The 24231-nt window shown below is 50.2% G+C and overlaps 2 protein-coding genes across 3 annotated transcripts in view; one reads left to right on the forward strand and one right to left on the reverse strand.

Annotated features, from left to right (window-relative positions):
* CCDC69 (coiled-coil domain containing 69) overlaps positions 1 to 9058 on the forward strand; it is a 30035-nt gene extending 20977 nt beyond the window's left edge. The window contains exons 5-10 of one of the 2 annotated variants that reach the window (XR_011471498.1): positions 3599 to 3672; positions 4724 to 4825; positions 5303 to 5422; positions 7060 to 7157; positions 7847 to 8160; positions 8967 to 9053. Coding sequence is in view for 1 of the 2 variants with exons in the window: in XM_070414574.1 (XP_070270675.1) it covers positions 3599 to 3672; positions 4724 to 4825; positions 5303 to 5422; positions 7060 to 7157; positions 7847 to 8024 (572 nt within the window). In the remaining variant the exon portion in view is untranslated. Of the gene's footprint in view, positions 1 to 3598; positions 3673 to 4723; positions 4826 to 5302; positions 5423 to 7059; positions 7158 to 7846 lie in introns of both variants that reach the window. The other variant, XM_070414574.1, reaches the window with a different exon arrangement.
* A 1297-nt stretch (positions 9059 to 10355) lies between these two features.
* LOC139010306 (platelet-derived growth factor receptor-like protein) lies at positions 10356 to 22714 on the reverse strand. Its single transcript, XM_070414573.1, has 6 exons — positions 22657 to 22714; positions 17363 to 17702; positions 16368 to 16519; positions 14644 to 14937; positions 14003 to 14142; positions 10356 to 10571 (listed from the first exon to the last, which is right to left on the reverse strand). The coding sequence occupies exons 1-6, from the start codon at positions 22712 to 22714 to the stop codon at positions 10356 to 10358; spliced, it is 1200 nt and encodes a 399-aa protein (XP_070270674.1).
* Positions 22715 to 24231: the final 1517 nt, after the last annotated feature.

Raw genomic sequence — 24231 nt, forward strand, 5'->3', positions numbered from 1 at the left:
ATAGCCTCTGGTCAAATGTCTTTTCACATATTTTGCCCATTTTAATTAGCTTGCTTGTTCTTACTGTTGAGTTTTGAGAGGTCTTTATATTTTTTAATGTGAGTCCTTTGTATTTGCAAATATATTCTTCTAGCGGTTCTCAACCTGTAGGTCATGACCCCTTTGGCGGTCAAACGACCCTTTCACAGGGGTCGCCTAAGGCCATCCTGCATATCAGATATTTACATTATGATTCATAACAGTAGCAAAATTAAAGTTATGAAGTAGCAACGAAAATAATTTTATGGTTGGGTCACATCATGAGGAACTGTATTTAAAGGGCCAGAAGGCTGAGAACCACTGTTCTAGACTGTGGGTTTGTTTGTTTGTTTTTTCATTCTCTTAACAGCAAAACTTTTTGTTTTGATAAATTCCAATGTATTATTTTCTATTTTATTGATTACTAGAGGCCTGGTGCACAGATTCATGCACCAGTGGGTCCCTCAGCCTGGCCTGTGGAGATCAGGCTGAAACTGGCTCTCCAGCATCCCCTGAGGGGTCCCGGATTGCGAGAGGGTGCAGGCCAGGCCAAGGGACCCCACTGGTACACAATCGGGGTGGGGAGGAACCACAGGAGGGCTCCAGGGCATGTCTGGCCTATCTTGCCCAGTCCTGACCGGCTAGACCCCAGCTAACTTACTGGTTGAAGTGTCTGCCCCCTGGTGGTCAATGTGCATTATAGTGACTGATTGAACTATCGGAGGGACAATTAGCATATTAGGCTTTTATATATATTTAGATGCTTTTGGTATCATTTTAAAAACTCTTTGCTGAACCCCAAGTAACAAAGGTCTTCTATGTTGTCTCCCAGAAGTTTTATAGATTTAAGTTTTACATTTAGATCTACGTTACCTATTGTCTTTTTTACTATATCTTTCTGTGTGTGTGTGTGTGTGTGTGTGTGTGTGTAATCATTGCTCTAAGAATTACAGTAAATGTAACAGTCTACTTAAATTAATATTTTACCACTTCAAGCGGAATATAGAAATCTTACCATCATATACATCCCTCTAATCTCTCCCCTTTTTCTTGTACTTGTCTGATGTCTTACATCGACATACATTGAATAACCCATCAGACAATGTTATAATTTTTGCTTTTAACCATCAATCATGTTTTAAAGAGCTCAGGGAAGAAGAATAGCCTATTATATTTACTCAGGTATTCACTAGTTCTGTTGCTCTTTCTATATTCCTGAAGTTCCAGGTTTCTCTCTGGTGTTATTTGCCTTCTGTCTGAATAATTAATTTCCTTGAGAAATTCTTTTAATGCAAGTCTGCTGGTGATGAATTTTTTTTTTTTTTTTTTTTTTTAGTATGCCTTCATCTGAGAATGTCTTTATTTTACCTTCTTTCCTGAAGAATATTTTTCTGGATATAGGGTTCTAGATTTATAGTTGTTGTTGTTTTTATTTCAGCAATTTTTAAATGTGCTTATTCCTTCTAGTCACTAAGGTTTCTAATGAGAAATCCACAGTCATTCAAACTGTTGTTTTTTCTAAATAAGACACCATTTTTCTCTGGTTTCATTCCAGATTTTTTTCTTTGTCATTAGTTCTCACAAGTGATATGTCTGGGTGTGGACTCCTTTGGGTTTACTTCATTTAGGGTTCAGTGAGCATCTTTAATCTGTAGGTTTGTCTTGCCATATTTGGGGAGCATTCAACCATTCTTTCTTTAAATAGGTTTTCTGCACTACACTCTTCTCTTTTTGAGACTAATGACACAAATGTTAGACATTTTGAGATTATCCTAAAGGTCCCCGAGGCTCTGTTCAGTTTTTCTAATATTTTCTCTCTGTTGTTCAGATTGGATAATTTCTACTGATTAACTTCAGCTTCATTAGCTCTTTCTCATGTCATCTCTATTCTTCTATTGAGCCCACTCAGTGAGTTTGTATTTCATTTATTGTATTTTTCAGTTCTAAAATTTCCTTTTAGTTCTTCTTCATATGTTCTGTTTATTTGCTAAGAATTCCTATTTTCCATTCTTTCTAAGAGTGCTCACCCTGATCACTTCATGGCGCTTTTAAAATGTCTGCCTTAAGTCTCTGGTAATGATTCTGTGGCATCTCAGTGTTGGCATCTGTTGGATTTCTTTTCTGGCAAGTTGAGATTTTCTTTTCTTTTTTTAAAATATATTTTGATTGACTTCAGAGAGGAAGGGAGAGGGAGAGAGAAACATCAATGATGAGAGAGAATCGTTGATTGGCTGCCTCCTGCATGCCCCCTACTAGGGATCAAGCCTGCAACCCAGGCATGTGCCCTTGACCACATTCGAACCCAGGACCCTTCAGTCCACAGGCCAACGCTCTATCCACTGAGACAAACGTGCTAGGCCGATTATCTTGCTACTTCGTATGCTAAGTATTTGGGATTGTGTGCTGAGCCATTTTGGATTCAATATGCTGAGCAATTTTGTATTGTTATCTTTTTGAATATTTGAGTACAAGAGATTCTGGGTCTTGTTTAAATCTACTGATTCAGTGGTACTTCAGATTCTGGTCTTCTTGCCCAGTCGGCCTGCCACCATTTACTTTTCAGAGTCTAGAAACAGCAGCTTCATTTATTCTGTTCAGGTTGTATAGCCACATTCAGCTTCCCTCTTCTTTCCTGGAACCAGAACCTGTACTGATGGGCAAATTAATTAGGCAAATTAGACCCATGATTTTTAAAAAAATTAAGCCTGTAATTTTTCTGTAACTGTCTTTTCAGTTTTGACAGCCCTATCACATTTCTATTCCTGAACATTCCCTTCTCTGTGTCACTGCCCACTCTGACAGACCCTTCTGTCCCTGGGCCTTTGGCTCTATTAACCTTTCCTGTCCTCTCTGTCCTCTTTCCCATCCACTATTGATTGGTCATTTCTGTGCTGTCTTCTTTCCATTGAGACATAGTTGGAATTTTCCAGAAGGTACTTTGTAGAGAAGGTGGGATGAAAAATATTACTCTGTTGATTTGAAGAATGAATAAATCCAGCTCTGCACAGCACTGTGCAGCCTGCAAAGTCCTTGCATGTCCTGGCCTCATTGTCAGGCTTATTGATCCGTTTCACAGTCGAGGTAAAAGGACTTCTAGATATTTTAAGTGACCTCAAAGGTCCTCAGTTTTGAAGAAGCAGGATCAGGACCAGGTGGACTTCCATGCCCCAGATCTAATGTACTTACCATAGTTTTGTGCCATGGTTTGACGAGTCATACCTCAGTGATTTCATAATTGGGTAACCCAGCTTACAAAACATCGGCCCCACGCATTTTCCACGCATGCTATGGACTGAGATGAACAGCTTGATGTAAGACCTTTGGATCTTAGCCTCAGTGACGTGTGGGTGGCACCCATAATCTAGTAGGGTTCATGGTTCCTCGCAGGACATAATTTACTGCCATTTCCATGAGCTTTTATTAGATATCTACTTTATTTATAACACAGCCCCACGCACGCGCGTGAGATAGGAGGAAGGACAAGAGCATCCCCACACTGTTGGCCTCCGTGGGCCTGCCAGAAGGCTTTAGGGTGGCATGTCTGGGTGTCTGAGCTCACAGAGGTCTCCTTTCCCTACAGTCCTCCGGGCCTCACAGGAGCAAGAGAAGGAAGCCCTTACCCACTCCTTCCAGGAGGCCAAGGCAGCCCTGCAGGTAAGAGGGGCTGGGCCATGTCAGTCTCTGTGAGAGGAGGGGAGGAGCAGCACGGAGCCCCAAACAGCCAAAGCTGGTGGCCTCTACCTGGGCCTGAGGGACAGACTTGATTGCCTTCCACGTATCCAGGCCTTGATAGGACAGCCAAGCTTGAGATTAGGGTTGGCCTATTTTGCAAGGACTGTTGGGAGGATCTTGGCGACTACATGGGCTGCTGCCACAGTGTGATGAGAATGGAGAGTGGACGGATGACTGGGACCTGTGGAAGCATGAGAGAAGGCATCCGGCCCAATCTGGCTGGTCAGGGATTTCCTAAAGGGAGTGAGATCGAAACCAGAACCTGAAGGATAGGTTGGAATTCTTCAGAACAAGGGTCGGAAAGGTGCCTTATGCAGAAAAAAACAAAAACAAAAACCAGTGTGTTTCAAGGCATGGAGGAGCGGGGGCCATATGGAATACCTGTGGGACTGGAAGAAGCCCAAGATGCCTGGGGTGTAGCGTAGAGTGGGAGAGAGAACTGGGACTGGAGAGGTAGGCAAGGGCCAAACGCAGGGGAGCCTGTGCATCACATTAAGGGGTGCATTCCGTCCTAAAGGCAATGGGCAAGGTGTAGGTGGAGGAAATCCCTGGCAGGGGAGAGCTGTAGAGACAAGGGTGCACCTTGCAGTTGGAGGGGTGATGTGATACTTGGCTGCGGGAGGTGGTGTGTAGCGGGAGCCGTGGAGATGAGCCGGGGAGAGTGTATTGAGCTTGGATTGGAGGTACTGTGAATGCCAAGCTAACACCGGCCTTGAATACCAGGACATTGTGCAGAGGGTAGGACCTCCTCAGTGGAGTGTGCAGTAACCACGGCTATGGAGGGGCAGTAAAGGCTTTAGGTCACGACGCGGGGCTGGTGTGTCTCAAGCAGTGGTTGGAGTGGTCTGCGCCTGCCTCGTTGGGTGTGGTAGAGCAGACAGGCTGAGGAACCCAAACGGATCCCTCTCTGGGAGGTGGAGAAGCCACCTACTGCCTCCGTGAGCCAGGCTTTGATCATCCGCTCCTGCTCCAGGAGACCATCGATGGACTGAGCTCCCAGCTGGAGGTCTTCCAGGCCAAGATGAAGAGGGTGGAGGAGTCCATCCTGAGCCGAGACTATAAGAAGCACATCCAGGTGGGTGGCAGGACAGCTGGGGCCTTTCCTTCCGGAATCTCCAGGGAGGTCGAGGTCTGGGCCACAGGAAAGGCCAAGCCCTCTTCAAGGACAGAGATCAGACTTGACATTCTTCTCTTCACCAGGGACCGGAAGACACAGGGTCCCCGTGTCACCGGGGCGGGGGAAGCAAGGCTCAGAGAGACGCATATGGGTTAGTAAAATGCTCAGGCTCTGGATTCAGGGAGAATTAGGTGCAAACGGCAAACTGACCGCTTAGCACAGCAACTTAACCTGTCTGGGCCACGGTTTCCTTATCTGTGATGTCTCAAGGGATGTTATTGGGATAGAATGAGCATGTGAAGCACTTACCGTGGGCCAAGAAAGGGAGGAGACTTCTGTAAGTCAGACCATGAGTTGGAGGCAGAGCGGGGAGGAGGGAGACAGCGCGTGCCCTCTGCCTGCTGGTCTGATGAAGCCACTCATGTCCCTGTCTAGGATTACGGGAGCCCCAGTCAGTTCTGGGAGCAGGAGCTGGAGAGCTTGCACTTCGTCATTGAGATGAAGAATGAGCGTATTCATGAGCTAGACAAGCGGCTGATCCTCATGGAAACAGTGGTACGTGGAGGAAGTGGGGGCGGGGGTGTCAAGGGGGATGCAGCCTCAGGCCTCTGCTTTCTGAGCATTTCCTCAGTGGAGTGTGCAGAGGGTAGGCCCCCCTCAGTGGAGTGTGCAGAGGGTAGGACCTCAGTGGAGTGTGCAGAGGGTAGGCCCCCTCCTCAGTGGAGTGTGCAGAGGGTAGGCCCCCTCCTCAGTGGAGTGTGCAAGAGGGTAGGCCCCCTCCTCAGTGGAGTGTGCAAGAGGGTAGGCCCCCCTCAGTGGAGTGTGCAGAGGGTAGACCCCCTCCTCAGTGGAGTGTGCAGAGGGTAGACCCTCTCCTCAGTGGAGTGTGCAGAGGGAAGGACCCCCCCCCACCCCTCAGTGGAGTGTGCAGAGGGTAGGACCTCAGTGGAGTGTGCAGAGGGTAGGCCCCCTCCTCAGTGGAGTGTGCAGAGGGTAGGACCCCCCTCAGTGGAGTGTGCAGAGGGTAGGCCCCCTCCTCAGTGGAGTGTGCAGAGGGTAGGACCCCCCTCAGTGGAGTGTGCAGAGGGTAGGCCCCCTCCTCAGTGGAGTGTGCAGAGGGTAGGCCCCCTCCTCAGTGGAGTGTGCAGAGGGTAGGACCCCCTCAGTGGAGTGTGCAGAGGGTAGGCCCCCTCCTCAGTGGAGTGTGCAGAGGGTAGGCCCCCTCCTCAGTGGAGTGTGCAGAGGGTAGGACCTCAGTGGAGTGTGCAGAGGGTAGGACCTCAGTGGAGTGTGCAGAGGGTAGGACCCCCTCAGTGAAGTGTGCAGAGGGTAGGACCCCCCCTTCAGTGAAGTGTGCAGAGGGTAGGACCCCCCCCTTCAGTGAAGTGTGCAGAGGGTAGGACCTCCTCAGTGGAGTGTGCAGAGGGCGGGACCCGGATGAGGCCCCTACCAGCTTTGACCTGCCACCCATGCTGAGACTGCTCTGTGGCCAGTCTGTGTCAAGCAGTGGCTCCTTGTCATCTGGGTCCTGCACTTTTCTTGGCTACTCGTGTTGCTGTCACATGGGTGACACCAGGGTGTAGCCTGGCTAATGAGGAGGGCCTGGCAGATGTCACGTGTCAGGCAGGGGCTGAGGAAGGCTGAAAACCAGAGTGAGCGGGGACAGGACTGGGAGCAGAGGATATTGAGGACACAGGTGGCTGTGTCTGCAGGAGAAGGAAGGCCTTGGAAACCGGGGGTTGGATCTGCATGAGATTATGTGGCTCTGGAAGAAGTCTCCCTGGCCTGTGCGTGCCACAACCTATATTTTAATCAGACATTTAATCTCAAATGTTCCCTATTCATTTTGTCCAACCATTTTTATGGCATAGCAGAACAGGCACACTTCATTTTATTTCTATATAGTCTATCCCCTGATTTTTGGAGAACCAAGAACATCCTTTCTCTTCTGAAATGATGGAGACACTAGGTGGTGGTGGCCGTATCCTTTTGTCACGTTCTCATGTGGCCAAATGAAAAACGGGCCACCCCCTGTGCCTCCTTAGCTTTATTTATTTTAAAGGCATCTTCTTGCTCCATGAACTGTAACATTTGGTCTAGAGTGAGTCAGCGTTTTTAGGGCCCACGGATAAGAGGGAGGTGACGGCACACATTGTTTGGTGGCCATCTGAGCTCGTCCTGATTTGTTACAGAAAGAAAAAAACCTGATGCTGGAGGAGAAGATCACCACCCTCCAGCAGGAGAATGAGGACCTCCATGTCCGAGGCCGCAACCAGGCGGTTGTGTCCAGGTAGCTGTTCCCCGGCCTCCACTCCTCTACCCTAGTTGCCAAAACCTCCAGTGGCGAGTCTCAGAGAAGCCCAGGGAATGGGCTGACACGTGGGCCCAGGCCTATCTGGGGAAGGTGGCTCCTCCTTCCTTGGGAGCCAGTATCCCTGGGGACCAACTCTGCCTGGAAACCTAAATCAAAGGCCCTGATTAGTATCCGTTTGTCCCCACCCTGGCTGAGTGGGCTTCATGGGAAGCCCAATCTGAGACTAGCTCAGGAGGCCCAAAGGATGAATGAATGTACGTGAATGAATCAGATCTAAGGACTTAGTAAATCAGAGCTGATATCATGTCAGACATAATTTGATGAATACATATCATCTATCCTCCTTATTACTCTAGGAGCTGGGTCCCATTATTCTCATTCCCATTTTACAAATGAGGGAACTGAAATTGGACACGAGTAAATAACTTGTCCAAGGAGACACAGCTAAGGGATGGGGCAGATTTGAACCCAGAGCTGTCTGCCCATGAGGGCTCCTTGGTCAACAGATCAAGTCACCTCTTGCATGCGAGGGGGCCTGATGGGGCGGTGCGGACCCTGGGGCAAGCAGGTGACCCATCTATGGAAGAGGTCCTAGAGGAACGGGTTGGTCTCTGGAGCCACTAGAGACCCTGCGGGGCAACCCTGGCCTCTGTCTGCACCCACAGGCAGCTCTCGGAGGACCTGCTGCTCGCCCAGGAGGCCCTGGAGAAGGAGTCACAGCTGAGGCGACAGCTGCAGCAGGAGAAGGAGGAGCTGCTGTACCGGGTCCTCGGGGCTGACGTCTCCCCCGCCTTCCCCCTGGCCTCCGTCACGCCCACTGAGGTCTCCTTCCTGGCCACATAGGCTCAGGGCCTGGCCACCATGCCGACTGTGTCACCGCTCCCTCTGCAGGACCTTCCGAGGAGATGGCAGGAGCCTCTTGTTCTGTCCCCAGGAGGGACGAGGGCAGGAGAGAGATGGGAGCCGGGGTGTGTGCCCGGTGAGCCGCGGGGCTCGGGCCACGTAGACTCACCCACGGGCGTTAGAAGCCCCAGGAAGCCTTCCCTCAAGTTGGCCCAGGGAACAAGCAAGAGGAGCCCTTCCGCCCCTCCCTCCTCTCTGTTCAAATCAGGGAGTTTTGAGGCTTTTCCCAGGGGGAGCCTGTGCCGCTTTGAGCATCGGACAAAGAGGACACAACCTCCTGGTCTTAACTTGTCAGCTTTGCTGCCAGCTCATCAACCTACCCGTAGATGTCCGCACTTCTGCCCTGGCCTTCTCTCAGCCTCAGTTTACCACTCCTCTAAAGCGGGTGGGGGAACTGAGCAAATGACTCTTACGTCACGACAGTGTCCCATTCTAGGATTGTCTGAAGGTCAGATAGGGACTTCGGGACAGGGGAGGAAGTGGGCCAAACCCTACGATTCACCTGGGAAAGGGAGCATCTGGGAGGGGGTCAATGGAGGCCCTTGGGGATGGCAGTGCCAGGGGCCACCCAGCCAAGGCAGGGTCTGGGCAGGGCATCGGGCATGCCACTGCTCCTGCTCCCAGAGTCTGGTTAAGCCAGGGCGTGTGGCCAGAGCTCCTCCTTGACCAGGCAAAGCTCACTCCTCAGCCCTCCGGGTCCTCAGTCTCAGTGCCATGTGGGCACGGGGCCCACCTGGTGCATCTGAATCACTCCACAGCCAACGCTGGAACCTCCTCTCTGTCCAGATGAGGAAACCTAGGTGGGGAGTGGGGCTCACGGAGCCAGGACAGGGGCCTCATCTGCCATTCAGGTCTCATCGTGTGCTTTTTCTTTCTCCCCAGGCTCTGGGAAGATCAAGTCTGTGACAGTCTTTCTCCTCCTTCCTCTCTCTGGCCCCCACACACTCCGGTCTCTCTTTTACTCCTGCTCGCACCTTAACTCCTTCTACCACCCCTGAGCCCAGGCACCTAGTGCGAAGGGGTGGCTGGAGCAACTCACCCAGGCAGGCCAATCCGGCCCTCCTATCTGTGGATTTAAGATTCTTCTCAGGAAGCTTCCAGTCAGCAGGAGGCTATAATAACAACCTTCCTTGCATAGATCATTTTAATTAAATGCTTTCCAATACACCTCCCCCTCCGATCTGCATAAAATATTGAAGCAGGTTCTTACCTCTCTTCAACATCAAAGCAGACAGATCACAGGAGCCCGAGGGCCTTGCCTGAGGCCCCCAGCCCTGGGCCAGCTCGTAGGAAAAGTTAGTCCACTAGAACTAAGATTTCCCTCCATCGTCCCAGCTGCCTTCTTCATTCATTTCTAGTTCTGGGGGTTCTGTGGGGCTAGGGGAGTCCGGCGGTGGGCAGACGGGTTATCCAGGAGCTTTGGGGCAGCTCTGGAGTGAGTTACACGCGGACTTCTTCACGTAACTTTACCCAAAGCCTGTCTGGGATACACTAGTTCATTGGACACAACCAAGAAAAGAAGTGGTGGCCAAGTAATTTGAGCAACTCTAGGTTCAATCTGATGAAGCAGATCTGCCAGCTGCAGGCCTTCTCAGAACCTTTAATATGCTAACAGACATTTCAGAGTCCCAGGGAAGAAGCAAAGCGGTTCCTAAACTTCTCTGGCTGCGTTCAGAGCGCTGCTGGCGGTGGCAGAATGCCCTTTGGAAAGCCTGTTTCTATGGGCGGGGCTGGGCTGGAAAGGGGGCAGGTTGTGGGGAGCGGGGTTTCCCTGTGTAGCCCGTGGTGCCTGGAGGAGATAAACTGTGGTCTTAGCCTCACCCTGGGGCAGACAAGCTATGGAAACCAAATAGAAACACAATAGTATTCTCTTGGCCTCTGTGTTTTCCTGGGAGAGGGAAGAGGTGGATCCTGCTGATGACCTCTGCCAGGGGCAGGCATCTGTGAGGAATAATCCTGGGGCCTGGGTGGCTCAGCAGGGTCTAGGCTTCCTCCCGGGGTGCTGGTGCCACCCTGGCCCTGGCTTTGCCCAGCCCTGCACCTGGGGTTGGAATGGAGCTGGCTTTCAGAGCAGGTCAGGGCAGGGCGTGAGGCAGTGATCGTGAAGTGAGGGGTGAAAGTAGAGATGGGAGAGTGTAAGGGGTGAAGGCTAAGGTTCTTTCTCCCCAAGGGGGGCACCTCCTTGTCATATAAAACACCAAAGTTCACACAATTACCTACCCCTGCTTCTGCCCACTGCTCCATACGCAGATACCTGCAGTCAGGGAGGGACTAGGAAGGGACAGGGGAGACTCGAGGGCTCCGGGTCACATGGACGCGGGTGGTGGCCATCCCAGTGCCCTGAAGGTTGGTGGCCCGGCAGGTGTAGACGCCAGCGTCCCCAGCCCGGGCCTCTTCCACATACAGGGTGCTCCCTGCCTCCTGCTGAGCCTGGCCCTCCCTGTGGACCACGTCAGCCCACTCGCTGACGTAGGGGGGTCGGCCCATCTGTAGGGAAGAGATAACCATCTGTCAGCTTCTCCCAGTGCCATCTCTCACTCAGGCCCCAGCAGATAAGAGGTACCACGTATCCTTCCGGGGAAGGGGAAGTGACTTGCCCAAGACCACAGCTCAGTGTCAGAGCCCCCGAAAGGTCAGGTTTTTTTGTGGAAACTGCGAAGCTTGTCAAGTCCCTGGAGAGCAGCTGGGGTCTCCTCCCCGCTCACGGACATGCAGGGGGTAACGGGCAGAGCAGCACCTCTCTGGGTGGGTGGGTAGCACTCTGGTTCCGCGGGGATGTCAATGGCTACTCCCTCCCCGAAGAGGGGAAGTGGGGGACTCATTATCAAAATTGCCTAGGAAACACTGAGCAAGCAAAGTTAACTGGGGAGACGCAGACCACTGTGTCTGTCACGTGTGCAGGTGGGTTTTGAATCTCCAAAGTGGGTGATGGTTATAAGAGGCAGTGTTCTCCTAAGAACACTCTTTTTCGAGGAGAAAATGTTTGGGGAAATGCTGGCAGAGGGAAACCATGGTCTCCCAACCATCTGCATGTCCTTTTTCTCTTATTGGGTCTCAGCTTGCACTTTTGACAAGTGGGAGAATGACACCCCGCCCCCTCCACCACCACCACCACCCCCGCCCCCCCGCAACCCCCCCCCCCCCCCCACACACACACACACTATATCTATGTCCTAAAACCTCTGGGGACAGGGCTCACCTTCAGCACATTTTTTTCTGGGTCCAGCCCTCCCTCCAAGTCAAATCCCAGCTCTTTCAGGAAGCCCTTTTAAATGTTCCTAAAGTGACATCTCCATCATGGCGGAGTGACAAGACTCCTTTGTTTCTCCCCTTGAATTTACAACGAGTTGGGTATGTGTAACTCAGAGGATCCCTAGCTCAACACACAAACAGCCTGAAAGATCCATGCATTGGGGCATCTGAAGGTGGGCACATTGGAATGAGAAGGGGAGGTGGAACAGGGAAGGACAGGGATGGTGGCAACCGATGTGGTTTGCTGCCCACTGCAACTCCAGCAAACAAGGTCCTGGTGAAAAAGTGGAGCTGCAGCCCTCACAGTAGGGCCTGGAGTGTAAGAGGGGCAGATGTGAGATCATGAACTTGCCTTTCTGCCCTACCCATCTCAGCAGAGCCCAGTAGAGGCAGTGTGATGCCTCCAAAAACACAGCAGGGTCAGTGGCCACTAGTGTGTGTGTTGGGGGGTGGGAGGTGGCTCTGGGAGCTCATGAAAGCCGTTCTCCACCACCCACCACATCCCTCACTTCAATGGTCATGTCATGTAACGGAGGCGAGCTGGTCACAGAGGGGAATCCCAGTGGGTTTGCAGCGTTTTCCTCAACCTTAATAATGTTACTCCACCACTAGCCCAGAGGTGCTAATGGTGCAGGTAAGAGAACACAAAACTGGTGCTATACCACCATCTACAGGGAAACGAAAGAAAGTACCTACCTATTAACGTGCTGAAGAGAGAGCAGAACAGTATCTAAACAAGCGTTCACTGCCTCAGATGTGCAGACAGAGAAGCAATCCATCAAATACCATGAACAACCAAGGTAACATGCACAGAAAGAAAATGAAAAGTCTCCAAATTCAAAGTCATGGAAGACTGTGACTTAAATGACAGAGAATTCAAGATTGTAGTGACAAGGAAACTCAATGGTATACAAGAAAACTCAGAAAGGCAGTTGTATGAGCTCAGGAATAAAATCAATAAAAAGGAGTACTTTACCAAACAGATTGAAACTACAAAAAAGAACCAAACAGAAATTCTGGAGTTGAATAACTCAATAAATGAGATGTGCAATGTATTGGAGAGCATTGGAAATAGAGCAGATCAGATGGAAGAGAGAATTAGTAAGCTTGAAGATAGAATCTAGGAATAACCCAGGAGGAAGAAGAGAGGGTTTTTGTTTTTTTTAATGAAAGCACCCTACAAGAACTGATCACATTAGGAAGAGCCACCCAAGGATAATACATGTAATAGAAGAAAGAGAAGCCTGTTCAATAAAATAATTTATGAGAACTTCCCAACCTATGGAAAGAACTAGAATTTAAAATTGAGGGAGCTAATTGAACATATAATTATACCAACACAAAAAGATCTTCTCTAAGACACATTGTTTTTAAATTGTCAAAAATGAGTGACAAAAGAATTCTCAAGGCAGCCAGGGAATCTATAATAATAAAAGCGTAATATGCTAATTAGACTGGACATCCTTCCAGATGAAGCCCGGATGAAGCCGGGGCTGCGAGGGAAGCCCGGGTCCCAGGTGCCAGAGGGAAGCCAGTGCCAGCAGCCGGGGGAAGGAAAGCCTACTCTTGCACAAATTTTGTGCATTGGGCCTCTAGTAAGACTATAACCTACAATGGAAACCCCATTTGATTATCATCCAATTTTATCAAGAGAAGCATTACAAGACAGGAGGGAATGGAAGGAAATATTGAAAATAGTGAAAGATGGGAACCATCAGCCAAGGATTTTATCCTTTAGATATGAAGGAGAAATTAAAGCTTTCCCAGGCAAAGAAATGTTAAAAGGAGCCCCTCTATCAGAAACAAAAACACGAAAGTATACAAAACAGACAGAAGCAAGACACGGCTCAACTCCCATTTTTAAGTGATTTGGGCTGGTTGGGCCTCAGCTTGAGTGTCACCTCAGAGAAGACATCCTGACCGCTCTATCTTAAATACACCTGGTCACCTTCCCATTTCATCCTTGATGTAGCTCCTAGTGTTCTCCAGATGATGACGTTTGTTCACTGCCCTTCCCGTTTAAACTGTGAGCTCGCAGCCAAAACCGGTTTGGCTCAGTGGATAGAGCGTCGGCCTGCGGACTCAAGGGTCCTGGGTTCGATTCCGGTCAAGGGCATGTACCTGGGTTTCGGGCACATCCCCAGTGGGAGATGTGCAGGAGGCAGCTGATCGATGTTTCTCTCTCATCGATGTTTCTAACTCTCTATCTCTCTCCCTTCCTCTCTGTAAAAAATCAATAAAATATATTAAAAAAATAAATAAATAAATAAACTGTGAGCTCGCAGAGAGCAGAAGCCCTCTCTTATTGGCTCAGCATCATAGTCAGAGTACCCAGTACAGTGTCTGGCTTGTGGTGGATGCTCAATAATTATTGTTGGATAAATTAACAAAGGAGCACATTATACATTTTTATACATTAACCTGAGAAGTAGCTCTATTTGACAGATGAGGACACACAGGCCCAGAAAAGGGAAGTGACTTGCCCAAGGTCACTCAAATTAGTAGTGTCAGAGTTGGGACTAGAATCCCTGTTCATCAGATTCCTAGTCAAGCAGGGGTTCCACTCTGCTGTGATCGCTCCTGGCCCTCATCCTAACCCTTCACTCCCACACTCCTGTCCCAACACACCACCACCACATACACACATATTTTCATCCTCTGCTTACCTTCTGCCCCGGATATTCCCAATGGAAGTCCACAGCAATCTCTGGCTCACTCAGAACCGTGCAGGTCACACTGAAATTCTCTCCCAGTAGGACCGATGTTGTTGAAGCTTGGATGGTGGGTTTTGGGGACGATGATGGGTCTGCCATGGAGAAGATGGGAGAAATGGGGACAAACATGTTGAATTGATTGTTGCAGTGATTGAATGGATGGGTGAAATGGTTAAATTGATAGAGGATGAATGGTTGAGGTGGTTGAGTTGATAGAGGATGTGTGAATGGTTGTAATGAATTGATAGAGGATGAGTAGGTGATGGAACAGTTAATCTGATGGACGATGGGTGAATGGAATGGTTGATTGAAGGGAGGATGGATGAATGGAATAATGTGACTTGATTAAGAATAAGTGGGTGGACAGAAAGGCTGAACGGATGCAGGCTAGCTCAATAGCTGATTGCCTGGCTATTTCTGGACAAGATGGTTGAATACACAGAGTGTTGTGAAAAGGTGGTTGGTGGTTTAGAGCTAATCCACAGATTCCAAACCTGAGGTTCCCAAAGGAGGCATCCCTCCCATATCCTCCCCTGCCATGCCCTGCCCTGCTCTGCCCTGCCCTGCCCACCCAGAGACCTAGGCTCACGCACAGTTGATGTAGATCAGCATGTACTTGGTAGAGATTTGTCTCATGCCTCGTAGGCTGGCCAAGCAGAAGAGGGAGCCAGCCAAGGAAGCTTGGGGCCGGTGGATGGTGAAGCCCTTCTTCACATCAAAGGAGATGTCCGTACCATCTACTGGGACCTCCTCTGGGGGGAACTCTCGATGCAGCGTCACCTGGGCCAGGGGGTTGGTCACCTGGCAGGGAAGCAGGACTGGTTGATGACTGCGTAACTGTATCACCTCATAATAATTCTCTGTGGGGACAAAGAGTTCTTCTGGGTCTGGGAAGGAAGGAGGGAGAGAGAAGAATGAGTTTAGGACAGATGTATTGTTTCCTGATGCTCTACCATCACTCATGAGCATAAGTCCCTTGAGAGGATTTGAAATCCCACTTTCCCTGCCCTTCTCTATTCTCCATGTTCTTTCCTCACTGGTAAGGGGTTCTGGACTGGGAGCTGAAGACCAGCCTGCTAGTTCAAGCTTTTGTCATTAGCTGGCTGTGCATCTTAAATCCCTCTCTGGTCTTTACTGTCCTCATTTGTACAATGTGGGGTTCAGATGGCTTGGTCTCTAAGGGTCCTTCTATGTGGAAAGTATTACAGGAAGTACTGAACTTGCAGTTAGGTTTCTGGTTGGATTCCAGTTCTGCCACCCTCTCACTGTGGGATCTTAAGCAAATCACTTTCTTCCTCTGAGCCTTGGTTCTTCTTACATGTCAAGTAGGAGCGATTATGGCCTACTTTGCAGAGCTGATAAGAAGCAAATGGGATACTGGATATGAGGCACCGGGCCTATGAGAGGCACACATTCATCAAACTCTTTCAAGGTACCTTTAGCAACATAGCCTCAGGCCAGATTCTTGGCTGCACAATGGTGCAATGAGTAGGAATTACCTGGGGACCAGCTTTCTAGAGCAGTGCTGTCCAATAGAACTTTCCATCAGGATGGAAATGTTCTGTATCCGTGCTGTCCTATGTCACCACTAGCCATGGACATTTCAAATGTAGCTCGTGCAACTGAGGAGCTGAACTTTAAACATTATTTCATGTTCATTAATTTAGATTTAAATAGCCACATCGATTTAGTGGCATCTGTACTGGATGAAACCGCTCTAGGGTGAGGCAAATGCAATGGTTAACTTTGGCTGGACATCAGAATCACCTGAAGTGATTTAAAAATAACCAAGTCCTGGGCACCACCCCCAGACCAAGTAAATCAGCACCTTGCTGGGGGCATGGGAGAGAATCAGGTGATTTATAGTTCCACAGGTGACCCTAGTGGGCAACCAGACTTGGGGAGCACTGACTGCTGGTTCCCAAATCTTCCCAATGTTGGCATTCCAGGGCTCCAGGCTTCATCCAGCCTTAATGGGCATGGCTCCCAGAAACCTGTGTTTTTTAAGGTGTTTCTGAGTGACACCGAGTCAGGGTCAAGGACCTCTGGGTTGGGTATCATTACTGCTACGGTTGGATTTGAGTAAGGGAAACCCAGCGGATTCTAGGGGCGTCATCTGTTTCCTTGGTGGGACAAAGTAGGGCTCCTCAGTTCTCCTTGGAATTAGCCATGGAACCCCAGATCGTCACAGGTAGGATCTTGGAGACCACTCGCGCATTCCCTCACTGTACAGGTGGGACGAAGGGGAAAGACTTAGACAGTTATGTTTGGAGGGTTTTCTGGGACCGCGGTGCTTGGAGACCCTGCTCCAGGGCACCTGTGACGAAGATGAAGGTCTTCCCCTGGCGGTCCTCGCCCTCCGTGCAGGCGGCATCCTGGCAGTCTCGAGCCCAGCAGCTGTACTCCCCGGTGTCCGCGCCCGTGGAGTTCACCAGCTGTAACCGGCTGTGCTGGCTGAAGTGCTTGATTCTGAAAGACCGTCGGTGGGGGCAGGAGAGGGGGTGGCTTGGGACACTTAGTGGCAGCATTGGGTTGGTTGACAGTCCTCTTCCCCAACTGTCATCGCTCAACCAGCCAGCTCCCCTTCCCCAATGGAGCTGGCCCGGTTTGTATTGGCCCCACCCGCCGTTTCTGATTGGCTCGCCTATCCCACACGCAACTTCTCATTGGATCATCTATTCCCCGCTGACCATGCCCACACAGGGCAAGCGGGATCCCCCAAACACCTCTGTGCTCCTTGGCTTTCCTCTGGCCCTTGGTTCAGGGCAGCAATTGCCCTGTAAGCGCCTCCACCTGCTAAAGGAGGCAGAGTCCCCGGAGATCTCATGTTAAGAAACTAAACTGACAAACAGTAGGCAAACCTTCTGAACCCAGTTCTATATCCCAGCCTCCGCCTGGTTTTCTTCTGGGCTGGAGTGGGCAGTGCTGGTGGGGCCAACTTTGTCTCTCTTTCTGGCTTCCCGACGCGGTGCCCCTGACAGAAGGGTGGCCGCCAGCTGGACTGTCCGCCTCTTTTGCTTTGCCTCTGCCACATTCCTCCCTACGGGCCCTATTTGCTGCCCCCAGAACTGACTTCCCAGAATTGCGGGAAGGCACGTGTCCATTCTGTGAAGCCTCTCTGCCTCTGATGGGTCTTGCGAGCCCATCTTACTGTTTCCTTTAGGTGCCTGCAGTTGTGCAGAATGGGATGCCCAGTGTGGGTCCATCTTAATCCCTATGAAAACGGTGTAAGTGCTTATAAGCCGCTGCCCAGCTTCCTCCGAGCCACCCTGGACCCATTCAGGCTGTGGCAGGAGTTCCTCCTCCCCATACCTGAGGCGGCCCTCACCCTCCTCTTCCAGGTACACGGGCACCCTCCAGCGGACCACCTTTCCCCGGCAGCGCAGCTCCAGGGGCTCCCCAGCCCGCAGGCTCAGAGAGTCCCCCACCTTCTGGAAGTGGCCCCTCCCCAACACCAGGGTCAGGATGGAGGGGGCCGGGGTGCTGGGAGCTGCAGCCTCCACCCGAGTCTTCTTCTGCAGGGGCTGCTGTCTCCGCTCTGACTTGGGTTTTCTCCTGCCGGAGGCTCCTGAGGGCTTCACCCCCCCAGGGCTGGCTGCTTTGCTGTCCTTGTTCTGAGCCTTTGGAACTCTGCCACGCTCCTGGATTTCAGCTGCAGGAAGACAGGGTGGGTCTGGGGTCACCGGCCTTCACCATAAGCCTCCAGTTCTGTCTTTTCCTCACCCCAGGAGTTCTGTTAGGACCTTGTACACAAGTCATTGTCCCTCTTTAGGGGAAAAATATAAAATACAGGCAAACCAAGAAAAATATTAAATTTGCCCCCAAACTTACCATCCAGAGATAAGCACCATGAATATTTGAAGCACGTTTCCCCAAGGCTATTTGAATGCAAGTATTTTAAACAACTACTTTGTTAAAGATAAAGTGGAATAATATAATACATGTCTTTAATTGAATTCTCACTTAGTGGTATGTTTTGATTACTATTCCATGGCAAACACAGGTACACCAACATTTTTAAAAAAATTTTTTTATTGATTTTGAGGGTGAGAGAGAGAAACATCCATGTGAGAGCAACATCTATGGGCTGCCTCCTGCACACCTCCTCTCAGAGATCGAGCCTGAAACTTGGGCATGTGTCTAACTGGGAATTGAACCAGCAACCTTCAGTGTATGGGATGGCACCCAAATCACTGAGCCACACCAGCCAGGGCTGTACACCAACATTTTTAATAACTTGTATATGATTTCATGGTAGGGATTTCATGATTTATTTTTTCATAGTTGGGTATTTGGGTTTTTACATTCTTATCCAAAATAAGCAATTCTGCAGTAATCATCTTATACATACACCTTTACTCAGGTTGCTTCTTCAGTCCACAGGCCGATGCTCTATCCACTGAGCCAAACCAGTTAGGGCCAGACTGCTTCTTGAGAATGAATTTTTTAGAAGTGAAACTACTGGTGGGCTATGCAAGGGAACTCAACACATTTTCTTTTCCAACTTGCCACCAATATTTGAATGCCTTCTTAAGCATGCTCCAAAAGAGGTCGCTTAATCTGCACTTGGATCTGTCTAGTGATGGGGAGCTCAGTATTTAATAATACCAATAGCTACCGTTTATAGAGTCTACAGCATTTCTGGAACAGTACTAGCCCCTTTATATACATTTTTTTAAATATATATATATATATATATATATATTTTTTTTTTTTTTTTTTACAGAGAGGAAGGGAGAGGGATAGAGAGTTAGAAACATCGATGAGAGAGAAACATCGATCAGCTGCCTCCTGCACACCCCCTACTGGGGATGTGCCTGCAACCAAGGTACATGCCCTTGACCAGAATCGAACCTGGGACCTTTCAGTCCACAGGCCAACGCTCTATCCACTGAGCCAAACCAGTTAGGGCTATATACATTTTCTTATTTCATTCTCCTAATGACTGCAAAGTACATACGTATTATTCTCTGCAACACACTGGTGTCCTACAGCTTAAATCAATTCGGACACTATCTACACAGAGAGGACCCCACAGGTTACGGGCTCAGTCCCACAAGCCTGGCCCTCCCCTCCCACTTCAGAGCTCAGTCTCAAGTCCCAGGTTGTCACCTGTGCTTCTGACTGACAGGCTATAAATAGGGGTCCCACACTCCTCTCCTGGGGTCCGATTTGCTAGAATGACTCATAGGACTCAGGCAAACATGTTTTCCAGTTTATTATAAAAAGAAATGATAAAGGATACATATAACCACCCGGATGGGAGAGACGCACAGGGCCAGCTACGTGGGAGGAGCGCATGGCTTCCGTGGTCTCTTCAGGTACATACGCTCCCAGCCCCTCCACCTGCTCAGCAGCCCAGAAGTTCTCCCACCCATCATCCTCTTGGGATATTTCTGGAGGCTTCCCCACACAGGTGCCATCCATCATTAACTCAATCTCCACCCCTCTCTGCTTCCCACAGGATGGGGGTGGGGCTGACCATTCCAAGCTTCTTTGGTCTTTCTGGTGGCCTGCCCCATCCTGAAGCTATCCAGCAGCCCTCCAAGAGTCACCTCATTAGGACAAAAGACCCTCCTATCACACAGGAAATTCCAGGAGAATCAGGAACTCTGAGTCAGGAATCGAGGCGGGTCAAAGACCAAGTATTAGAACAAAAGACACTCCTGTGCTCTTATCACTGAGAAAACTGCAGGGGTTTTGGGAGCTCTGTGCCCGGCACTGGGGGCAAAGACCAAAATATAATTTTTCTATCATTTCACAAGGTAAAAGGTCTCCCTGGTGTCCCTAATGGGGACATCTATCCTGGGGGCCATGCCCAACCTTAGAAGGAAAGGGTGTTTTAATAATTTTAAGAAGTTCTGGTAGTTTGGGGGAGCTTTATTCTGAGTCCCTTACCTGGGAAGAGCACTTAACAACAGTTCACAGAGAATTCCTCCCCCACCCTCTAAACACACACACACACACACACACACACATCCTGGTTTAATCTTAGCCATAGGCCCCAACAGCCACCCAGGGACCATTTCTTACTCCTTTTTACAGGCTGAGAAAGCCTCAGAGAGAACAGCTGGGCTCAACATAAGAACGAGGTGACCTAGAACACTGAAGTCTGGCATCTAAACGCGAAGATTCTCAGAGGCCAAACCTAGGCCACTCCGGAGAAGGGATGGCGAGCCTGGACCGGCTGATGGAACACGGACTTCAGAGCCAGTGGTCTGGGCTCTCCATCTTGGTTCTGCTACAAACTAGCTGTGTGGCCTTGGCCAAGTCACTTGATTTCCCTGAGCCACACTTTCTTCATTTAGAAAATGAGAACAAGAACGCCTGTCTTGCAGGACTAGGGTGTACCTCGTTTATGGCGCTTCACTCTATTGTGCTTCCCAGATGTTGTGTTTTCTTTACAACCTCACCAGCAAGAAGATTACCACTCACTGTATTGCTGTACTCACCTTATTTATGGTGGTCTGTGCCATAACTCCAAGGTATGCCTGTATTACATATATTAAACCAGAATATATCTGGCCGAGGGCTGGGTTTGGGTGGCTCCCAGAGCTGGAGCTGTCCTGGCAGACCCGACAGGGCCCACCACAAGCCCTGATGACAGGGGGCTGCAAGCACATTCCAGGACTGAGGGCTGTGGGACCACGTTGGGAGCCGTCACACGATGTCTACAGCTTTGGAGCGTCTGGGCTTGCCAAGGCAACAGGCACTTAGGCAAACTGCAGGAAGACGTCAAGTTTTATTTCAGCATCTGATGATGATGATAATAGTTGTAACTAATTGTTGGGCCCCTAGGCACTGTGCCGAGTGCTCTCTGTGCGTTATCTTATCTAACACTCACAAGCCTGCAGAAGAGGAAACGAGGGTCCCATGGTTTGCCCAGGGATTCTATCTGATGCTACCACGTTGTATTATTCATCTTCCTGTATCTAGGTCTCCGTTTTGCATTTATAAAACAAAGAGGTTGGACTAAACCAGAGGTTTTCAAGTTTAAGAGCAAACCAATCAATAGATAGAGTCTAGATAGCAGAACCCTCTCTTGGAATATTGAAAGGCCAATGATAGCCCTAGCTGGTTTGGCTCAGTGCGTAGAGCGTCGGCCTGCAGATTCAATTCCAGTCAAGAGCACATGACCGGTTGTGGGCTCAATCCCCATTAGGGAGCATGCAGGAGACAGCCGATCAATGATTCTCTCTCATCATTGATGTTTCTATCTCTCTCTCCCTCTCCCTTCCTCTCTAAAATCAATATATATATTGAAGAAAAGAAAGGCCAACGATCAAGCATAATAATAGGGTTGTTCTGGTAGAAGGGGGTGGAGTTTGGAAACCCACCCATCCAGCTTTTCAACCACTGTTTCTCCCCTCTCTTTCCCACCCCAAGGCAGGCAGTGGGACAACAGAATGACTTCCTTAGAGTATATAGCTTTATAAAACCTCGTCTACTAGTAGATGACTTTCAAGGAGCCTTGTCAGTGCCCTTGTTCTAAATGTCTGAGATCACCTGACCTCCAGAATCCGCCCCCCCAACTCCTCCTCCTTCAAATAACCCTCCAATATCAACCATCAACCCTTCGCTAACCTGCTCCTTGGTTACCAGGAGGATGCCTGCCCCTTCCCTTCCATTGGAAGCTCCCTACATAACATCTGATAGCACCACGTGGGGAGATTGCCAGTGGCCAGACAGCATCTGGAAGAGGAGGTCTGAGATGACAGCATCTCTCCAAATCCTGTGCCAAACCCAGCTCTTCTCTTGCAGAGATTATTCTAGTCCCAACTCCTCTGGGGACGCTGGGAGTGGAGAGATGGAGGAAGAGTCTCCCTGGGGCCTCCGCCTCCCCTGAGGATCTGTCTTCTATTAGGTTCTGGGCTAGAATCTTTCAGGCTGTGCCCCTGATGGAGCCCTCCAACTGCTGCTGTTTGTGAGCAAAATATATAGACTCTTAGAGTCAAAGAACCTAGAAACAATCACTCTGACTTTTAGAATTATATTATCTTGGATTGGCCAGCTTTGATCAGGGGTCTTTAAAGTTAAAATAACATTGCTACCACTTGTTGAGTATTTACACGCGAGGCTCCAGGCCAAACGTTTATATACATTATGTCATTTAATCCTCAAAACCGCTCTATAATTTTAAGATTACTGTTATCCCCACTTTTCTCCTGAATAAACTGAGTCTTAGAGACTGTTTTATGAAATCTTGCCAGTGAGCGAGCGGAGGAGCCGGGATTTGTCCCGTCAGATTTCAGAGCTCCACAGGCTAGAACCACCCATGAATCTAAGTCAGTACTAGACTTAAACGGATAGCCCCTGACTTTCAGATCAGAGAGGCCTGTTGGCTCCGGAAGGTCCCACAGCCCATCCTTGTCATTGCTCAGATGAAGAAGCTGAGGTCCCAGACGTGGCAGGACCCAGCCAAGGTAGCACAGACAGTGAGTGGAGGAGCTGAGCCTAGAGCTCAGCCTCCTGACACCAGGGTTCCAGCCTCACTCCCCTGCCCCATGCTGGAACGGGCACTCCGGGGAACAGAAGAGGCAGGAGGGGTCTCAGGACATCCTGGGGGAGTCAAAGTTATTGGCGGAGAAGGAAGGAGAGGTCCATACCTGAAAGGACACAGATGAACAGGCAACAGGACAAGAAGCAGAGGGTCCTGAGGTCCATGGTGAGCGACCTGGAGCGGATGTGGCCGTAGGAGCTGCAGGGAACAGACTGTTGGGGCTGGCGGGGTGTGAGCAGGGGAAGTAGTAGCAAGGGACCCCTGGGAATGGGAGGGGAAGGGACCTGATTTCAAAGGCAAATCGAAGTCTCGAGTCCTGGCTTCTCCAGGACTCCAAACAAAATTCTTTCCTCTGGGCTCCCCCTTGCCAAGGTGAATGGAGCTATTCAGAGCCCTGCTCAGGAAAAAACAGTCCTGCCGCCAGGAGATGAGGGTCCCCAAGGCCAGACAGGAGGAGCTGGGAGGCAGCTGGAGGGGCCATGAAGGTCACGGGAGGGCCATGGAGGAAGAGGACAGGAAGATTTGAGGACAAAATAGGTGAGAATGGATTGAAGGGAGGTGGAGCTTGAACTGGACGTAAAGCAGGGCTTGGCAACTGCCCCTGGGCCGCATCTGTTGGCCGCTGGCTTTTGCATAGCCCGTGAGCTAAGAATGGTTTTAATATTTTTAAATGGTTAAAAAAAAATGGTGACACATGAAAATTATAGGAAATTCAAATCTCAGTGTCCAAAAATAAAGTTGTATTGGAACATGGCCACACTCACGAGTACTGTCTGGCTGCTTTTGCCCCACGACAGCAGAATGGAGCATTAGTGGCAGTGACATGTGGCCCACAGAGCCCAAATCTTTACTGCCTGTGCCTCTGCCATAGAGGTTTGTTAACCTTGCTCTAAAGACTGGTATTTCTAAAAAATAACTTTACTTAAGTAAATAATCTATACTAATAAAAGGCTAACATGCTAATTGGACCGGACGTCTTCCAGATGTCCTTCCTGACAAAGCCACGGCATCTGCCAGGGCCGAGTGCCGGCGGCTCAGGAGAGGCCACAGCCCGGGCCAGTCCAGCGCCTTGGCTCCTTCCGCAGAGGCAGCGGAAGAGGGGGCTGCTCGGTATCAGTCCCAGTGTTTCCCCTTCCGGAGAGGCAGTCACAGAGGCAGCGGCACGGCCCGGACTCCACGCCTCCTCAGAGGCTGGACAGGGTGCTATATGCTGTGCCTCAACCTCCCACGGCCCCTCCCCTAGCTGGCCTAGCCCCAGATCACCCACCACCCACCAGTGGTCTGGGGCAGGGCCAGCGCTAAGTAGCAGGGGCCCAGGGCAGGCAGCAGCAGTGGGGTGATGGGGTGGCGCCTTCCCCTGATCTACCCGGTCGCCTCCCGCAGAGGGAGGCCAGACTGCTGCTTAGGCCCACTCCCAGCATGAAGGTCAGAAACAGGGATGTAAGTCTGAGCCCCGGATGGAGGTATAGGTCCAGGGAGGGAGGTCTTGGCACTGGAGGGCGATCCGGGGCAGAGAGGAGGTCTGTGTCAGAGGCTGGACCTCTGGGTCAGGGAATGGTGATCCAGACTACTGTGGATAAAGCACGGGATACCGGGTTAGAGGACTGGCCCAGGATGGCCTTCTGTGCCCTGGCCTGAAGGTTTGAGACCCGGATGTACGTCATAGCCCTGGGAAGGTGGT

This window comes from Myotis yumanensis, unplaced genomic scaffold, assembly GCF_028538775.1.
Source record: "Myotis yumanensis isolate MYYU_CA2020_CCGP unplaced genomic scaffold, mMyoYum1.0.hap1 SCAF_5, whole genome shotgun sequence".
Taxonomy (NCBI): Eukaryota; Metazoa; Chordata; class Mammalia; order Chiroptera; family Vespertilionidae; genus Myotis; species Myotis yumanensis.